At 44.7% G+C, this 17,365-nt stretch overlaps 1 protein-coding gene across 1 annotated transcript; it reads right to left on the reverse strand.

The window, feature by feature from the left end:
* Positions 1 to 13,098: 13,098 nt before the first annotated feature.
* Positions 13,099 to 14,409, reverse strand: LOC125533941 (uncharacterized). The gene is made up of 2 exons (XM_048697265.2): positions 14,098 to 14,409; positions 13,099 to 13,998 (listed from the first exon to the last, which is right to left on the reverse strand). The coding sequence occupies exons 1-2, from the start codon at positions 14,348 to 14,350 to the stop codon at positions 13,217 to 13,219; spliced, it is 1,035 nt and encodes a 344-aa protein (XP_048553222.2). The 5' UTR covers positions 14,351 to 14,409; the 3' UTR covers positions 13,099 to 13,216.
* Between the last annotated feature and the right edge of the window lie 2,956 nt (positions 14,410 to 17,365).

Here is a 17,365-nt window from a genome sequence, read left to right on the forward strand (position 1 = left end):
GGCGGCGGCATGGCTCAAGCGGCGGGGCGTGGTGTGGGTCGGGCGGCGGGGCGGTGTGGGGCGGCAGCTCCGGCCTTTAAAGGCCCGAGGGGGGTGCTGGCGTGCGGGAGGGGGCGACCGGCGGCGTCGAAGTTCTAATAACTTGGTGATAGTGACTAGAGAACTCTGTCAATCACTCTTATCTGGAAGATTAACCCCACTTGACTCAAGTGATTGTAGTACCTAGACATTCTGAGCACATGCTCACTAGCTGAGCTATTCTCCTCCATCTTATAGGCAAAGTACGTGTCAGAGGTCTCATACCTCTCGACACGGGCATGAGTCTGAAATACCAATTTCAGTTTTTGGAACATCTCATATGCTTCATGGCGCTCAAAACATTTTTGAAGTCCCACTTCTAAGCCGTAAAGCATGGTGCACTAAACTATCAAGTAGTCATCATACTGAGCTTGCAAAACGTTCATAACGTCTGCATCTGCTCCTACAACAGGTTCGTTACCTAGTGGTGCATCAAGGACACAATTCTTCTGTGCAACAATGAGGATAACCCTCAAGTTACGGACCCAGTCCGTGTAGTTGCTACCATCATCTTTCAACTTAGCTTTCTCTAGGAACGCATTAAAATTCAAGGGAACGGTAGCACGGGCCGTTGATCTACAACATAGATATGCAAAAACTATTAGGACTAAGTTCATGATAAATTTAAGTTCAGTTAATCATATTACTTAAGAACTCCCACTTAGATAGACATCACTCGAGTCATCTAAATGATCACGTGATCCATATCAACTAAACCATGTCCGATCATCACGTGAGATGGAGTAGTTTTCAATGGTGAACATCTCTATGTTGGTCATATCTACTATATGATTCACGTTCAACCTTTCGGTCTTAGTGTTCTGAGGCCATGTCTGTACATGCTAGGCTCGTCAGGTTTAACCCTAGTATTCTGCATGTGCAAAACTGTCTTGCACCTGTTGTATGTGAACGTAGAGCCTATCACACCCGATCATCACGTGGTGTCTCGGCATGATGAACTGTCACAACGGTGCATACTTGGGGAGAACACTTATACCTTGAAATTTAGTGAGGGGTCATCTTATAATGCTACCGCCGTACGAAGCAAAATAAGATGCATAAAAGATAACCATCACATGCAATCAAAATATGTGACATGATATGGTCGTCATCATCTTGTGCCTTTGATCTCCATCACCAAAGCACTGTCATGATCTCCATCGTCACCGACTTGACACCTTGATCTCCATCGTAGCGTCGTTGTCGTCTCACCAACTATTACTTCTACAACTATCGCTAACGCATAGTGATAAAGTAAAGCAATTACATGGCGATTGCATTTCATACAATAAAGTGACAACCATAAGGCTCCTGCCAGGTGCCGATAACTTTTACAAAACATGATCATCTCATACAATAATGTATATCACATCATGTCTTGACCATATCACATCACAACATGCCCTACAAAAACAAGTTAGACGTCCTCTACTTTGTTGTTGCAAGTTTTACGTGGCTGCTACGGGCTTCTAGTAAGAACCATTCTTACCTACGCATCAAAACCACAACGATTTTTCATCAAGTGTGTTGTTTTAACCTTCAACAAGGACCGGCAGTAGTCATATTCGATTCAACTAAAGTTGGAGAAACAGACACCCACCAGCCACCTTTATGCAAAATAAGTTGCTTGTCTATGGGTGGAACCGGTCTCATGAACATGGTCGTGTAAGGTTGGTCTGGGCCGCTTCATCCAACAATACCGCCAAATCAAAATAACACGTTGGTGGTAAGCAGTATGACTATGATCGCCCACAACTCTTTGTGTTCTACTCGTGCATATCATCTACACATAGACCTGGCTCGGATGCCACTGTTGGGAGCATAGCATGCAATTTCAAAAATTTCCTATGATCACGCAAGATCTATGTAGGAGATGCATAGAAACGAGAGGGGGAGAGTGTGTCCACGTACCCTCGTAGACCAAAAGCAGAAGCGTTAGCTTAACGCGGTTGATGTAGTCGAACGTCTTCGCGATCCAACCGATCAAGCACCGAACGTACGGCACTTCCGAGTTCTGCACACGTTCAGCTCGATGACGTCCCTCAAACTCTTGATCCAGCAACGTGGTGACGGTGATGGTGTTGTGATTCGTGCAGGGCTTCTCCTAAGCACTACAACAATATGACCGAAGGAGTAAACTGTGGAGGGGGCACAACACATGGCTAAGAGAACAGTTGATGTGGTTTAGGGTGCCCCCTCCCCCCGTATATAAAGGAGGGGAGGAGGCCGGACCTAGGGGGTGCACCAAGTGGGGGGAAACCGACTAGGTCTCCTAGTCATAGTCAGCCCCCTTCCTTTCTTTCGGAGGGAGGAAAGGGAAGGAGATGGAGATGGAGAAGGAAAGGGGGGTCGCGCCCCCTCCCCTTGTCCAATTCAGACTCCCATGGGGGGATGCACACCAACCATTGTGGGCTGACCTCTCTCGCCCCTATGGCCCATGTTGGCCCATTACTCTCCCTGAGGGGTTCTGGTAACCTCCCGGTACTCCGAAAAATACTCGAAACACTTCGGAACCATTCCGGTGTCCGACTACTATCGTCCAATATATCAATATTTACCTCTCGACCATTTCGAGACTCCTCATCATGTCCGTGATCTCATTCGGGACTCCAAACAATCTTCGGTCACAAAAACACATAACTCATAATACAAGTCGTCATCGAACGTTAAGCGTACGGACCCTACGGGTTCGAGAACTATGTAGACATGACTGAGACACATCTCCGATCAATAACCAACAGCAGAACTTGGATGCTCATATTGGTTCCTACATATTATACGAAGATCTTTATCGGTCAAACCGCAATGACAACATACGTCATTCCCTTTGTCATCGGTATGTTACTTGCCCGAGATTCGATCCTCGGTATCTTCATACCTAGTTCAATCTCATTACCGGCAAGTCTCTTTACTCATTCTGTAATGCATCATCCCGCAACTAACTTATTAGTCACATTGCTTGCAAGGCTTATCGTGATGTGCATTACCGAGAGGGCCCAGAGATACCTCTCCGATACTCGGAGTGACAAATCATAATCTCGATCAATGACAACCCAACAAACACCTTTGGAGACACCTGTAGAGAATCTTTATAATCACCCAGTGACGTTGTGACCTTTGGTAGCACACAAGGTGTTCCTCAAGTATTTGGGAGTTGCATAATCTCATAGTCAAAGGAATATGTATAAGTCATGAAGAAAGCAATAGCAATAAAACTTAACAATCATTATGCTAAGCTAACGGGTGGGTCTTTTCCATCACATCATTCTCCTAATGATGTGATCTCGTTCATCAAATGACAACACATGTCCTCGGCCAGGAAAGTTAACCATCTTTGATTAACGAGCTAGTCAAGTAGAGGCATACTAGGGACACTTTGTTTTGTCTATGTATTCACACATGTATCATGTTTCTGGTTAATACAATTCTAGCATAATAATAAACATTTATCATGATAAGGAAATATAAATAACAACTTTATAATTGCCTCTAGGGCATATTTCCTTCACGAGGAGGGGAGGGAGGTGGAAGGAGGAGGGATGGAGGAACTACCTCAGTGGAGGAGAGCAGGAACTTCGGCGGCGGCGGGCGGCAATGGTGGTCAGGGAACGGCGGCGGCGGTGGACGACTGGGGGTTGCGGGGGAGAGTGAGAGTGGAGTGGGGAGGGGAGAGTGAGGGACGACCGGTTGGAGAAGATAGGCTGGCTTTAATAGTAGCGCGCGTTAGGACAAAGCGCTACTGCTACATTACATTAGCAGTAGCGCGTTTAAGGAAACTGCGCTACTACTATACCTAGTCTGAAGGCAACGCTGTGGCAATTGTAGTTGTAGCGCACTATTCAACTAATGTGCTACTGCTAATTGGACATAAGTAGTGAGGTTTTCTGAAGGGCGCTACTGGTAAGTAACAGTAGCGGGTTGTTTTAAACCGCGCTGCTGGTAAGATTCTGTGTATAAGGTTTTCTCTAGTAGTGGTTGCTTATGCATCCAAATCCTTAAACCCAAAGTTGTGCCAAATGAGTGCACCGTACCTACCAATATGCAGTACTTCCATGCCGTTCTAAGTAAATTAGCTTGTGCCAACTCTAATTTTTCAAAATGAATTTCTGTTTTGTGTGGCCGTACCGCTCATGAAGCAGCAGGGGTGGCCAATTTTTTCCATGCTAGGTATTTTATTCTCACGATTAGTGTTTATTCACTTGTCATTGCACGAGAGTGTGGCAGGTAATAGGGATGCCTAGTCCTAAAATGAAAAATAATAATATGATGATAATAATAAATTCCTTGGGAAGTGTTGGTATGGAAGGCACCCGTGGATACGGCTAGCCATGGATTGCGAAAGAATGGTGGAAAGGAAATAAACTTTATTTTCTGTTTGGGAACCGCTTATGAGTTGTCTAGCATGGAATATATTGGGAATTCTCAGTCATTTTCGCTGACAGGAAAAGCATGATTCTCAAAGTAATTTTATCTCTAAATTTAAGCTTTGAGCTCTAGCACCTCTGCAAATCTCTGCTTCCCTCTGCGAAGGGCCTATCTATTTACTTTTATGCAACTTATTTTTTATTTGAGTCTCCATCTTCTCTTATAAAGCACCAACTAGGAAACACTATTGTCATACTTGTGTATTGGATGTAGCTAATATTTGAGTGTGTTTCATGAATGTATCAATGATTGAGCATAATGGGCTAGGGATAGCTTTCTTTAGCGTTTATATTTTGAAAGACATGGTTGCGTGTTGATATGCTTGAGTATTGATGTTTTCATGTCAAATTATAGACTATTGCTTTGAATCATCCAAGTCCAAATCTCCATGCTACAAAGAAAATAATATATGATGAATATGTTAGGTAGCATTCCACATCCAAAATTCTGTCTTTATCATTTACCTACTCGAGGACGAGCAGGAATTAAGCTTGGAGATGCTTGATACATCTCCAACGTATCTATAATTTTTGATTGTTCCATGCTCTTATACTATCAATGTTGGATGTTTTATATACACTTTCAAGAAAAAATATATCATTTTGTGGGACTAACATATTAACTTAGTGCCCAGTACAAGTTGATGTTTTTTTGCTTGTTATTGGTTTTGTAGAATATCAGTATCAAACAAAGTCCAAAGGCCACGAGACTTTTTGGTGATTTTTTTCTGGACATAAGAGACCTGGGAAGCTTCGGAAGGGGACGAGAAGATGGAGCTGTGGCCCAGAAGGAACCAGGGCGTGCCCAGGGGGTAGGGCGCGCCTTGGTGGCTGATACGTCTCCAATGTATCTATAATTTTTGATTGTTCCATGCTATTATATTATCTGTTTTGGATGTTTAATGGGCTTTAATATGCACTTTTATATTATTGTTGGGACTAACCTATTAACCGAAGGCCCAGTGCCAGTTTCTTTTTTTTTGCCTATTTTAGTGTTTCGCAAAAAAGGAATATCAAACGGAATCCAAACGGAACAAAATCTTTGCGAGGATCTTTCTTGGAACAAACGCAACCCAGGAGACCTGGAGTACAAGTCTGGAAGTCTGCGAAGCTTCCACGAGGCAGGGGGCGCGCCCCCACCCTCGTGGGCCCCATGGAGCTCCACCGACGTACTTCTTTCGCCTATATATACTCTTATACCCTAAAAACATCCAGGAGAGCAACGAAACCACTTTTCCACCGCCGCAACCTTGTGTACCCATAAGATCCCATCTGGGGACCTTTTCCGACTATCTGCCGGAGGGGGATTTGATCACGGAGGGCTTCTACATCAACACCATTACCTCTCCGATGATGTGTGAGTAGTTTACCACAGACCTTCGGGTCCATAGTTATTATCTAGATGGCTTCTTCTCTCTCTTTGATCTTCAATACAAAGTTCTCCTTGATGTTCTTGGAGATCTATTCGATGTAATATTCTTTTGCGGTGTGTTTGCCAAGATCCGATGAATTGTGGATTTATGATCAAGTTTATCTGTGAACAATATTTGGTTCTTCTTTGAATTATTATATGCATGATTTGATATCTTTGCAAGTCTCCTCGAATTATCGGTTTAGTTTGGTCTACTAGATTGATCTTTCTTGCAATGGGAGGAGTGCTTAGCTTTGGGTTCAATCTTGCGGTGTCCTTTCCCAGTGACAGTAAAGGCAGCAAGGCACGTATTGTATTGTTGCCATCGAGGATAAAAAGATGGGGTTTGTATCATATTGCTTGAGTTTATCCCTCTACATCATGTCATCTTGCCTAAGTATTACTCTATTCTTATGAACTTAATACTCTAGATGCATGCTAGATAGCGATCGATGTGTGGAGTAATAGTAGTAGATGTAGAATCATTTCGGTCTACTTAACACGGACGTGATGCCTATGTTCATGATCATGCCTAGATATTCTCATAACTATGCGCTTTTCTATCAATTGCTCAGCAGAAATTTGTTCACCCACCGTAATACATGCTATCATGAGAGAAGCCACTAGTGAAACCTATGGCCCCCGGGTCTATTTTATATCATGTAAGTTTCCGATCTACAATTCTAGTTTACTATTTATTTTATTTTGCAGTCTTTACTTTTCAATCTATACAACACAAATACCAAAAATATTTATCTTATTATCTTTATCAGATCTCACTTTTGCAAGTGGTCGTGAAATGATTGACAACCCATTTATCACGTTGGTTGCAAGGTTCTTGATTGTTTGTGTAGGTACTAGGCGACTTGCGTGTAGTCTCCTACTGGATTGATACATTGGTTCTCAAAAACCGAGGGAAATACTTACGCTACTTTGCTGCATCACCCTTTCCTCTTCAAGGGAAAACCAACGCATGCTCAAGAGGTAGCAGTGGCTTGTGGGGCCCACGAGGCTCCATTTGACCTAACTCCGCCTCTATAAATTCTCTAAAATTGCGAAACCAACATAGGAGTCCACAAAATACTTATTCCACTGCCGCAAGTTCCAGAACCATGAGATCCCGTCTAGAGGCCTTTTTCGGCACTCTGTCGGAGGGGGAATCGATCATGGAGGGGTTCTTCGTTTATTTATTTTATTTTGTATTTTTCTGATCTATCTATCAAAAACTATATAATTTAATATTTCTCAAAGCCATTGAGGGATTGACAACCCCTCTACATGTTGGGTTGCAAGAATTTGTTGTTTGTGTGTAGGTGATGTTTACATAGTGTTGCTTGGTTCTCCTACTGGATTGATAACCTTGGTTTCATAACTGAGGGAAATACTTATCTCTACGGTACTACATCATCCTCTCCTCTTCAAGGAAATCCCAACGCATCTCATAAGTAACAAGGGCACTAATCCGAGAGTGGTTAATGGGCAAAGAATTAAGAATTATGTCTCAGGTACACCTATTAATTTTGAAACTAATATTGTCCAAACTATGACATTGGAGGAACACATAAGAGAGACCTTCCGAAACACTCCAGAACCCTGAAAAGAGTAGGTATATGATACGGTAAGTAAACCGACTCCAAAAGTTCCAGAAAAAATATATTTCTGTAAGTTTTGGAATATTAGAAAAATAAAAAATAAGAAACAATCGAGAGAACCCATGAGGAGGTCACAAGGCAACAGGGCACGCCCTACCCTTGGGCATGCCAGGTTTCCTTGTGGGCCTCTCGTGTGCCACCCTGACTCAGTTTTCTTCTAGAATACTTGTTTCGCAAGATAAAACTTCTTTATATATACTCGCGGATGTTTTGACCGCCATATCGCAAGTTTCTCCTCTGTGTTTCGTGCTATTTTTCTGGTAGATCTGATAGCATGTCATCTCAAGACTCGACTGGAGAGAGATATGTTTCCCACTATGTTGCAAACGTAAGGATCTATGGAGACATGGATCCATATGGGTGGTCTACAGACGAAGAGGTGGATGTTGATCTAAATAGGATAGAACCCTCAAGCGAGGAAGAAGAAGAAACTTCCTTACCGCAACCAGGCGATATGCATGTGGAGTTCAAGAAGACAAGTTTGCCAAATAAGGTTAAGCCTTCCATTATTCGATTTACCCCTTATCGTCATGCGTAGGGTGATGACGCCTCATCTTTCACAACCAAATTGCACTCCCTTGAGGATGGATCAGTCACCAACAAACTCCGCAAGGAGAACTTAGATCTTAAGAAGGAAGTCGGTGAGCTTAAGGAGGAGATTCACACTCTAAGGGGAATTATATAACAAAGAGAATCACCACTACATCTACATCAACGCCATCACCAAAGAAAGACACTTGAGTACACGGGTATGGGCACCACCCTTGGCTTGTGCCAAGCTTGGGGGAGGTGCCCCGGTATCGTATCACCATCACTTTTATCATCCTTATCTATCTTAGTTCAATCTTTAGTTATTATGTGATTTAGAAGAATAAAAGTTTAGTATGATCTAGTTTCAAGTGCTTGTTTTGTGATATATCTATCTATGTAATCGGGTTCGAGAGTTATATAATACAGATTAGTTTGAGTTTGCTTATTTACTTTTATGTTTCAATCTTAGCAACAAAATAATGAAAAGATCATAGGCTAATCCCATGGAAAGTAATGACTTTACATAAAGAAAAGTATACTTGATAAAATTTGTTGGAAGTTAACAAACATAGTATTAGTCAATGGTGCAATTCATGAAAGGTTAGTAAAGAAAGATAGGATTCACACATAAATATACTATCTTGGACATCTTTTATGATTGTGAGCCCCCATTAAAAAAATTATGTCAACTAGTTGACGTTGGACAAGGAAGACAACGTAATGAGTTATGTTGGCTTATATTCACATAGAAGAAGTTATATTTTCATCGATCCTCCAACATGTGGTGCTTGCTCAATATCTTTTGCTAGCCAAAAATCCGCACCAAGTAGATATACTACTTGTGCCTCCAAAACCCTTGAACCCAGTTTCATGCCATCAGAGTCCACTATATCTACCAATGGATTGAATAAGATCCTTCAAGTAAGTTGTCAATGGAGCATAAAGCAATAAAAATTGCTCCTAAATATGTATGATCTTTTATTGTAAGGGAAATAAGCTTTGTACGATCTTGTGATGGTAAAGAAATAAAAGCAACAGACTGCATAATAAAGGTTGCTATCACAAGGCGCAATATAAAGTGACGCTCCTTTACATTAAGAGCTTGCACATCCAAAAAAAAAAGCGCATGACAACCTCTGCTTCCCTCTGCGAAGGGACTATCTTTTACTTTTCTGTATTTACTTTTTATGAAAGTGTCAATAGTGTTTTTCTCTATTCCTTTTTCATTTTTTTTCTTTTTGCAAGCATCATGTGGTGAGGAAAGATCTAGGCACATATATCCAGATGGATATGAGTAATCATGAGTTATTATTATTGATGTTGCCATTGAGGTAAATGAATTGGGAGGCAAAACTATAAGCCCCTATCTTTATATGTGTCTGACTGAAACTTCTGCTCCATATATATATATATACATATATATATATATATATATATATATGCCCTGAGCATTAGCAATCATAGAACACTAAATGATAGATGAGTATGTGGACTTCCTAAACAAAAAGCTCTTACATGAGATTCTTCCCGAGAATATGATGAATTGTGATTGTTTCATTGACTAAGAACAAAGTTTGTTAGTTTTCAAGAAAGTTTATGCTTTATACTTTGATATTGTTATGAATTGTTACTTGATCATGAGAAGTTTTATGATGATATATTGCTGCTTTGTCAATGATCATGATGCTACTATGTCCGTATTTTAATTTATCGACACCTCTCTCTCTAAACATGTGGTCATGATTATTGATTTCAGCTTCCGCTTGAGGAAAAGATGGTCTAAGCTTGGGGGAGTTCATACGTCCATTTTGCATCATGTTTTCCTACTAATATTTATAATGTTTTTATCACTATAACACTTTGTGATGCAATTCTAATGCCTTTCATCTCTTAATTAACAAGATTTACAAGAAGAGGGAGATTGCAGGCAGCTGGAATTCTAGACCTGGAAAAGCTACATCAGAGATACCTATTTTGTAGAGCTCCAAATGGCTTGAAATTTCATGGAGAATTTTTATGAAATATATAAAAAATGCTGGAGGGAAGAAGTACCAGAGGGGCCCCAATAGTTGGCCACAAGGCAACAGGGTGCGGCCACCCCCTGAGTGCGCCCTGATGCCTTGTGGGGCCCACAGCTTGCCTTCGACCCCCATATTCTGCTATATGAGGGGTTTTGACCTAGAAAAAATAGGGAGAGGTCTCGAGGCAGAACCTGGGCAGGAGCACTTTTGCTCTCAGGCGGAGCGATTCCACCGGGATACTTCCCTCCGGGAGGGGGAAATCAAAGCCATCGACATCAGCAGCGATCCTCTCAACGTGGGAGGACCAATCTTCATCAACATCTTCACCATCACCATCTCATCTAAAACCCTAGTTCATCTCTTGTATTCAATCTTTGTCTCAAAACCTTAGATTGGTACCTGTGGGTTGCTAGTAGTGTTGATTACATCTTGTAGTTGATGCTAATTGGTTTATTTGGTGGAAGATTATATGTTCAGATCCTTAATGATATTCGATACCCCTCTGATCTGGAACATGAATATGATTTGTGAGTAGTTACTTTTGTTCTTGAGGACATGGGAGAGGTCTTGTTATAAGTAATCATGTGAATTTGGCATTCGTTCGATGTTTTGATGATATGTATATTGTTCCTTCCTGTAGTGGTGTCATGTGAACGTTGAATACATGACACTTCACCATATTTGGGCCTAAGGAAAGGCATTGTGGATTAATAATTAGATGATGGGTTGCTAGAGTGATAGCAGCTTAAACCCTAGTTTATCCGTTATTCCATAAGGGGCTGATTTGGGTCCATATATTTCTGTTATGGTTAGATTTTCTTAATTCTTCTTTCGTAGTTCCGGATGCTTGCGAGAGGGGGTAACCATAAGTGGGAGGCTTGTTCAAGTAAGAACAACACCCAAGCACCGGTCCACCCACATATCAAATTGTTAAAGTAGCGAATGCGGATCAAATAAACATGATGAAAATAACTAGATGAATTCTCATGTGTCCTCAAGAACGCTTTGCTTATTTTAAGAGACTATTCCAGCATGTCCTTTGCTATAAAAGGATTGGGATAACTTGCCGCACATTTGCTACTATTGTTACTTGTTACTTTTTACGAATTACCTTGCTATCAAACTATCTGTTACCGGTAATTTCAGTGCTTATCGAGAATACCTTGCTGAAAACCAATTGTCATTTTCTTCTGCTCCTTGTTCTGTTCGACACTCTTACTTATCAAAAGGACTATGACTGATCCCCTATACTTGTTGGTCATTAGGGAGCACACCCTGACTTGTGGGCCCCTCGTAGCTCTGCTTGTCCTAATTCTTGGACTATAAATTCTCATATATTTAGAAGCCCTCGAAGCGAGACCCGAAACAGTTCTTCCGCCGCCACAAGCCTCTGTTCCGAATCGACCCCATCTAGAGCCCTGCTCTGGCACTCTGCCGGAGGGAGGAGTCATTGGGGAGGCCGTCTTCATCAACCTTGCAGCCTCCATGTTGATGTGTGAGTAGTTCCTTCAGGGCCTACTAGTCTGACAATGGCCTTCTGTCTCTCTTCTGATTTTCAATACAATGATCTTCTCTAAGATCAATCCGATGTAATATTTTGTGGTGTGTTTGTTCGGATCCAATGGATTTTGGATTTATAATCAGATTAATCATTCAATTTATATGAGTCTCTTGAGATTTATTTGCTGCGTAATTTTATAGCTTTGTATTTCTCTCCGATCTATTCATCAACTTTGACCAAGCTAGATATATTTATCTTCAACGAGAGAGGTGCTTTGTGGTAGGTTCTATCTTGAGGAGATCTTGCCCTAGGACTGGAGGGGCAAAGGCACGTATTGTATTGTTGCTAGTAAGGATAAAACAACGGGGTTTCGTCATATTGCTTGATCTTATTTTGTCTATGTTATGTCATCTTTCTTAAAGCGTTACTCTGTTTGTCATGAACTTAATACTTTGAGATGCATGTTGGATAGCGGTCTTGAGGTGGAGTAATAGTAGTAGATGCAGTTGGATTAACGGTTTACTTGTCACAGACGTAATGCCTATGTAATGATTGTGCTATGGATGATTATCATAACTATGCCCGATTATGTCAATTGCCCAACAGTAATTTCTTTACCCACAGTTGCTATGCTTTCAAGAGAGATGCCGCTAGTGAACCTATGGCCACCAGGGTCCCTTCTCCATCAATACTAAGAATCCAGCAATTACTTTGTTCGCTTGCTTTTATTTACTTTTACTTTTTATTGCTTTGCCTATCACTATCAGTTTTAATTTGCAACTGGCAAGAATAAGGGGAGTGACGACCCCCTTGCCTTTGTTGGGTGCAAGCAATTCTCGTGTCTGTGTGTAGGTATTGTTCACGTTGCTGGTGTGGTGCCTCCTACTGGTTCAATAAACCTTGTTCCTAACTAAGGGAAATACTATCTGCTACTATATTGTTTCATCCTTCCTCTTTGGGGAAATCCAACAACTCCGTTGTGGTCGGACGGGGGAATAGCCAAACCGCCGCTCCATAGGAGCGCCGGGAAGCGCCGCCCTCAAGCCCGTCGACCTCGCCGCAAGCGTCGCCGCCGAGATGGAACAGGATCCGAGGTATACTTATTCTTATCCCTGAAGCCATCACCATCAAACAATGCCGGACGAAGAGCACTCACTTAACCGGCTAACCCTACTACCCTATACACCGGACAAGATCCCTACGTTCCCCTCTCCTCCCGTCACCTCCGGAGCACCCAGGGGAGGAGAAGGGAGCCCCAGGTTCACCGGGAAACAGATGTAAGTTCGTCTAAACCTATTAACATATGATCTACTTTCGAAGATCTCGACGCAAGAAATGCAATAGTGCAAAAGTTCCGAGGTGAAATTTAATCAATAGTTGAATGTAAAATTTGATAGGATATTCTTCGTTGGTGCAACATATAGTGCAAATGGCACATACTAGTTCTTTGATGATAATATAAAGTTCCAAGTCCCACACACATCAAATTATGCCCTTTGCTTATTCATGTGAAGTACTGTACGTACTTGTCAACCGTGCATGCATGCAGACGTGCACGGCCAGTACACAAGAGTCGCCATATGCATGCAAGAAGCGTTTTACTTCTTGCACACCACACCCTTGCCGTCCATGCCACTGGCACAGGTGACACCAGCGAGCTCAGACAGCACCGCGGCACCGTCGTTTCCACGGCTGACTCCATAGCGCGCCACGCTGCAGTCGGCGGCGAACAGGCTGGTGGTGGTGAAGGTGGCATCTCCTCCCATGGTGGGCATGGAGGCCCTAACGTCGAAATGGTTGACGTAGTCGGAGCGGTACGTCTGCCCGACCACACCGTGGACGTCGTCGGTGAGCGCGTCAAACTCGAATGCCAGCTCGAGGTGCGCGAGGCAGTCATCGGCGGTGACGCCGTAGCGGTGCACCCTCGAATCCTCCTCGGTGATGGGCACGGCGTTGGCCCTGACGCTGAACTTTCCGTGGAGGGCGACGAGCACGCCGTTGGCCGCCTTGGTGCGGGTCACGGACAGCTCGGGGACGCGGCTGGAGGTCCACTTGGCGCCTTCGACCAGGTCGGCGGGGATGTACACGGGCTCGCCGTCCAGGATGATCTCTAGGTGCTCGACAGCGTCGTCCCAGGTGCCGGTCTTCCTGGCGCCGAGGTAGAGGCGGTGGCCGTCGAAGAGCACGGCGATGGCCTGGATCCAGGTGAAGTCCCGGGACATGCCGCTGTGGCCGCTCTTGCCGATGAAGTGTGCGTTGATGTGAAGGTCACGGTCGGAGACGACGCAGAAGTCGGCGTCCCTGCGTCCGTGGAAGTAGAAGGCGTTGCCGTCACCGCCTATGAACCGCGGGTCGCCGCACGCCCCCGGGGTGTTGCACACTGCACGAACGCATGAACCACAACCATTATTAGCCAACAAAATCAAGCGTTACTGTTTATAGTTGTACCTGCAGAGTTAAGACATGGTGGAGTGCTCACCGCAGACGGGTTTGCATGATTTGCAGTCGGCGTAGCAGGACTGGGGGCAGTTGGCGGGGCAGTCCATCCTCTGGTTGGAGCAGTAGGGGTTCACCCTGGGACTCTCACTGCACTTGACGCTTATCGGATTCGGCTTCGGCTTCGGGCCATTGGCATTGGGTGGCCGTGGCTTGGATTGTGCGGTGGCGGCCCCCGCGGCGGCGAGAAGGACGACGGCCGCTAAAGCCAGCACGACTCCCAGACGCCTCGCCATTGCGAACGCCCTCACGCTGTCACTAGTTACTATTGTTGCTGATCGATTATTGATGGAAGTTGAATGGGTACGTTTGTATCCATGGCTCCTTGGCAATTTATAGGCCATCGATCGAGTTGACATCACTCTAGCTCGCTTCGTACTACATGGCGCTTGTCAACGCCGCCCCGGTATGCCTTCACCGGCCGGAAACGTGCGTGCCGCTCGCTTGATGCGAAAAAGCTTCTACTTTGCGTGCATAGATGCATCCGTAGATGGAACTTTATGCTACTTGCTAGCTACGTAGCTCCGGGCTATACGTGCATGTAAGTAAGTATACATATGGAGTAGTACGTTCTGATCTGTCGTAAGCTTACATATCCTGTAAGTAGCGTCCCAGGTTTTCAGGGCAATGCAAGTTTCTGTATACATGCATGTAGGTATATAAGTACAGTACACTCTCTGTGGACTAGCGTAGCAGGTTTCCAGGGCAAGATGCCAAAGCATGTGCTTAGGGCATCTCCAAGGCAGACCCTCAAATCGTTCGCATACGTCCGAACCGCGCTGTCCGAACGCAGTTTGCCATCTGAGGAGGTCAGTGGCGGAGTGGTGTGGGTGAAGAACGGAGCTTGGGGTAGCCTTTTATAGGTGATCCGAGGAGGTCAGTGGCGGAGTGGATCACGCCGGAGTTAATCTGGTCGGTGAGGTTGGTTTGGACGACGGGCGCGGTCGGTGTGGAGTGGATGAGGTCGAGAGAGCCTCTCGAAGCTCCAGCGTGACGAGTCTTGAGCTTTGTGGCCTTATCCGCGGCGCGGCTCATGTATAGGTGTGTCGGCGGTGTCTGTCTCCGGCGACTGCCAGATGGGCGCGGGGCAGCTCAGGCGGTGGGTCAACACCGTAGAGGACGTGCCGCGTGGAGAGGAGGTAGGCAGGGACCGGTGGGGAGTGAAGGCGCGGGTAGGCCGTGCTGATCCTGTTCGGCCGCTGTGGCTGAGGGCCGTGGCAGGTGCACCGGCCAGCCACTATGTCGTCGGCGGCGAGCAGCCGACCAGAGGGGCCTGGGGTAGCTCATTTAAGCCTCGAGTAGACGACACCGTGCGGGGAAGTGGAAGAGGAGAAGTGCACGCCATCGATCTCCCTCTCTCTCTGAACTTCTGAAGTTAACTGAATTTACAGAAAATTTTGACAGTGGTGAACATGATGGAAATATGCCGAGAGGCAAGAATAAAATGGTTATTATTATATTTCCTTAATCATGATAAAGGTTTATTAGTGATGATAGAATTGTATTGACTGAAAGCTTAAATACATGTGTGGATACATAAACAAATACCGTGTCCCTAGTGAGCCTATATTAGACTAGCTCGTTGATCAAAGATGGTTAAGATTTCCTGACCATAGACATGAGTTGTCATTTGATAACGGGATCACATCATTAGGACAATGATGTGATGGACAAGACCCATCCGTTAGCTTAGCATATTGGTCGTTCAGTTTATTGCTATTGTTTTCTTCATGTCAAATACATATTCCTCCGACAATGAGATTATGCAACTCCCGGATACCGGAGGAATCCCTTGTGTGCTATCAAACGTCACAACGTAACTGGGTGAGCATAAAGATGGTCTACAGGTATCTCCGAAGGTGTTTGTTGAGTTGACATAGACCGAGATTAGGATTTGTCACTCCGATTATCGGAGAGGTATCTCTGGGCCCCTCTCGGTAATACACATCATAAGCTTGCAAGCAAATGACTAAGGAGTTGGTCACGAGGTGATGTATTATGGAACGAGTAAAGAGACTTGCCGATAACGATATTGAACTAGGTATGAAGATACCGACGATCGAATCTCGGGCAAGTAACATACATATGTTGTCATAAGGTTCGGCCGATAAAGATGTTTGTAGAATATTTAGGAGCCAATATGGGCATCCAGGTTCCGCTATTGGTTATTGACTGGAGAGGCGTCTCGGTCATGTCTACATAGTTCTCGAACCCATAGGGTCCACACGCTTAACATTTGTTGATGATATAGTGTTATATGAGTTATATGATTTGGTGACTGAATGTTGTTCGGGGTCCCGGGTGAGATCATGTACATGAAGATGAGTCTCAAAATGGTTGAGAGGTAAAGATTGATATATAGTACGATGATATTCGGACACCGAAAGAGTTTCGGAGTGCACCGGGTAGTCATCGGGTCACCGGAAGGGGTTCCAAACACCCCAGGTGAGTGTATAGGCCTAATGGGCCAAAGAAGGGGACAAACCAGCCCCTGGTGCGCCCCCTCCTTGGATAGCCAACCCTAGGGAAGGAAAGGGGAGGGGTGGCCCCTCCTCCCTTTCCCTCCTCAAGTGAGAAAGGAAAGGGGGGGCGCCACCCTCCCCTGCCTTCCTCCCGCACTCATACATGGCAGGGGTGCAGCTTGGGGCAGGACCCCAAGTGGGATTCGGCACCACTTAGGGCGCCTCCAGGCTGCCTCGTCCCTCCCCCACCTATATATATGTGGGAGGGGGGCGCCTAGCATAACCACGACAATTGCTTAGCCGTGTGCGGCGCCTCCCTCCATCGTTTACGCCCCCTGTCATATTTTCGTAGTGCTTAGGCGAAGCCCTGCGGAGATAGATTCACCATCACCGTCACCACACCGTCATGCTGCCGGAACTCATCTACTACCACGCCGTCTTGCTGGATCAAGAAGGCGGAGGACGTCACCGAGCAGAACATGTGCAGAACACGGAGGTGCCGTACGTTCGGTACTTGATCGGTTGGAGCGCGAAGAAGTTCGACTACATCAACCCCGTTGCTAAACGCTTATGCTTACGGTCTACAAGGGTACATAGACACATTTTTCCCTCTCATTGCTATGCATCTCCATGGATATATCTTGCGTGTGCATAGTTTTTTTTGTTTTGTTTTTCATGCAACGTTTCTCTACAGTGGCATCCGAGCCAGGTCTATGCATAGATGATATGCACGACTAGAACACAAAGAGTTGTGTGCGGTAATAGTCATACTGCTTACCACCAACGTCT

This window comes from Triticum urartu, chromosome 2A, assembly GCF_056163025.1.
Source record: "Triticum urartu cultivar PI428250 chromosome 2A, HENAU_Tu73, whole genome shotgun sequence".
NCBI lineage: Eukaryota > Viridiplantae > Streptophyta > Magnoliopsida > Poales > Poaceae > Triticum > Triticum urartu.

Bases quoted from the DNA above. Each gene is read 5' to 3' on its own strand.
- LOC125533941 (XM_048697265.2), bottom strand. From the start codon at position 14,350: ATGGCGAGGCGTCTGGGAGTCGTGCTGGCTTTAGCGGCCGTCGTCCTT. The intron at 13,999-14,097 runs GTGAGCACTCCA...GCGTTCGTGCAG, and splicing joins ATCATGCAAACCCGTCTGCG to TGTGCAACACCCCGGGGGCG.